This window comes from Opisthorchis viverrini (genome assembly GCF_000715545.1).
Source record: "Opisthorchis viverrini unplaced genomic scaffold opera_v5_37, whole genome shotgun sequence".
Classification (NCBI taxonomy): Eukaryota; Metazoa; Platyhelminthes; class Trematoda; order Opisthorchiida; family Opisthorchiidae; genus Opisthorchis; species Opisthorchis viverrini.
In genome coordinates this window covers 1,140,811-1,141,913 of record NW_008751693.1, presented here as the reverse complement: position 1 = coordinate 1,141,913, position 1,103 = coordinate 1,140,811, and the positions used below count along the sequence as shown (strand labels likewise).

Below are 1,103 nucleotides of genomic sequence, written 5' to 3'. Positions count from 1 at the left end.
GGGGTTTTGAATACAAATATATATATATATATATATATATATATATATATATATATATATAAACTAGACGAACTTTATGGTTGTACGTCAGTGAAGCGTCAGTGCCAACACTGATGTTGCTGTCTTTGATGATGACGATGATGATGATGAATTGATGGTGTCCCGGCGAAACTCAGTCTCTCATAACAGGTTGGTCAATCGTTAGAGGTCTGACAAAAAGTATCCTGGGGGTTGGAACATTTGGCGACTTGTTCCGTAGAAATGGTAATGCATTTGCGCTTCCCGCCAAACAGCGCTGCCTTGCAGCTAGGCTTTTGAGCCAAAGGCCTTGGTTGAGGACCCTAATTGTCCTCCTGTATAAGTTTGAGTGCCCTGGTGGTATCCCAGTTCACGTACAACCATGTCACCTATAACAATACTCCCATGCTACATCGGCCGTCGAATTATGCCATCAGTCGAGTCGCCTTACTGGCTGCATAGAACAGAACGGATGAGCGAAAACAGGCTACTGCTGATGCCTCCCTTCTTTATCTTTCACGAACTTCTTCCCCCACCCTCCCCACTCCACTAATAACTCTCTCCTTGTAGGCCCAGTACTAGGGACTGATTACTCGGTTCGTCTTGCATCGGTTTTGAGTGCAACATCTGCTCGTCACATGGCGCCGACATCCTCAGGTATCTCCAAATCAATCTTCAAGCGTCGACACCCAGTCTATCTGCCCGCTTTCAATACCCGCACTCTAAAGCAAGTGGAACAAGACGCTGATTTTGCTCTCACACTGGAATTGCTTGGAATTGTGTGCTGTCTCAGAAACAAGAATTCAAGATGCAAGCACAGTGATTGAGCTAACCGCCCCGCCACTCAACATTCACCCCCGCCTACGCACCTCTGGTGATGCAGAGGCTGCTGGGCCGGGATATGCAGGGTTGGTATCGTCCTAAGGGATGGAAGTATCCTTGCTTGACTGGATACCTGTTGACAATCGCCTCCGTGCGGTTCGTCTGGCAACGTCTGTGAAGGAGTCTCACAAGCGGGGAGTTGATATATATATATATATATATATATATATATATATATATCGTGTGTGTATATGCCCCCCACT

The 1,103-nt window shown here is 46.3% G+C and overlaps 1 protein-coding gene across 1 annotated transcript in view; it reads left to right on the top strand.

Moving 5' to 3' along the window:
- T265_02841 (hypothetical protein) overlaps positions 1 to 571 on the top strand; it is a gene marked incomplete at both ends in the record, with an annotated part of 5,761 nt that extends 5,190 nt beyond the window's left edge. The window contains one exon of the mRNA XM_009167185.1: positions 369 to 571. Within this exon, the coding sequence (XP_009165449.1) occupies positions 369 to 571 (203 nt within the window). The remainder of the gene's footprint in view (positions 1 to 368) is intronic.
- Positions 572 to 1,103: the final 532 nt, after the last annotated feature.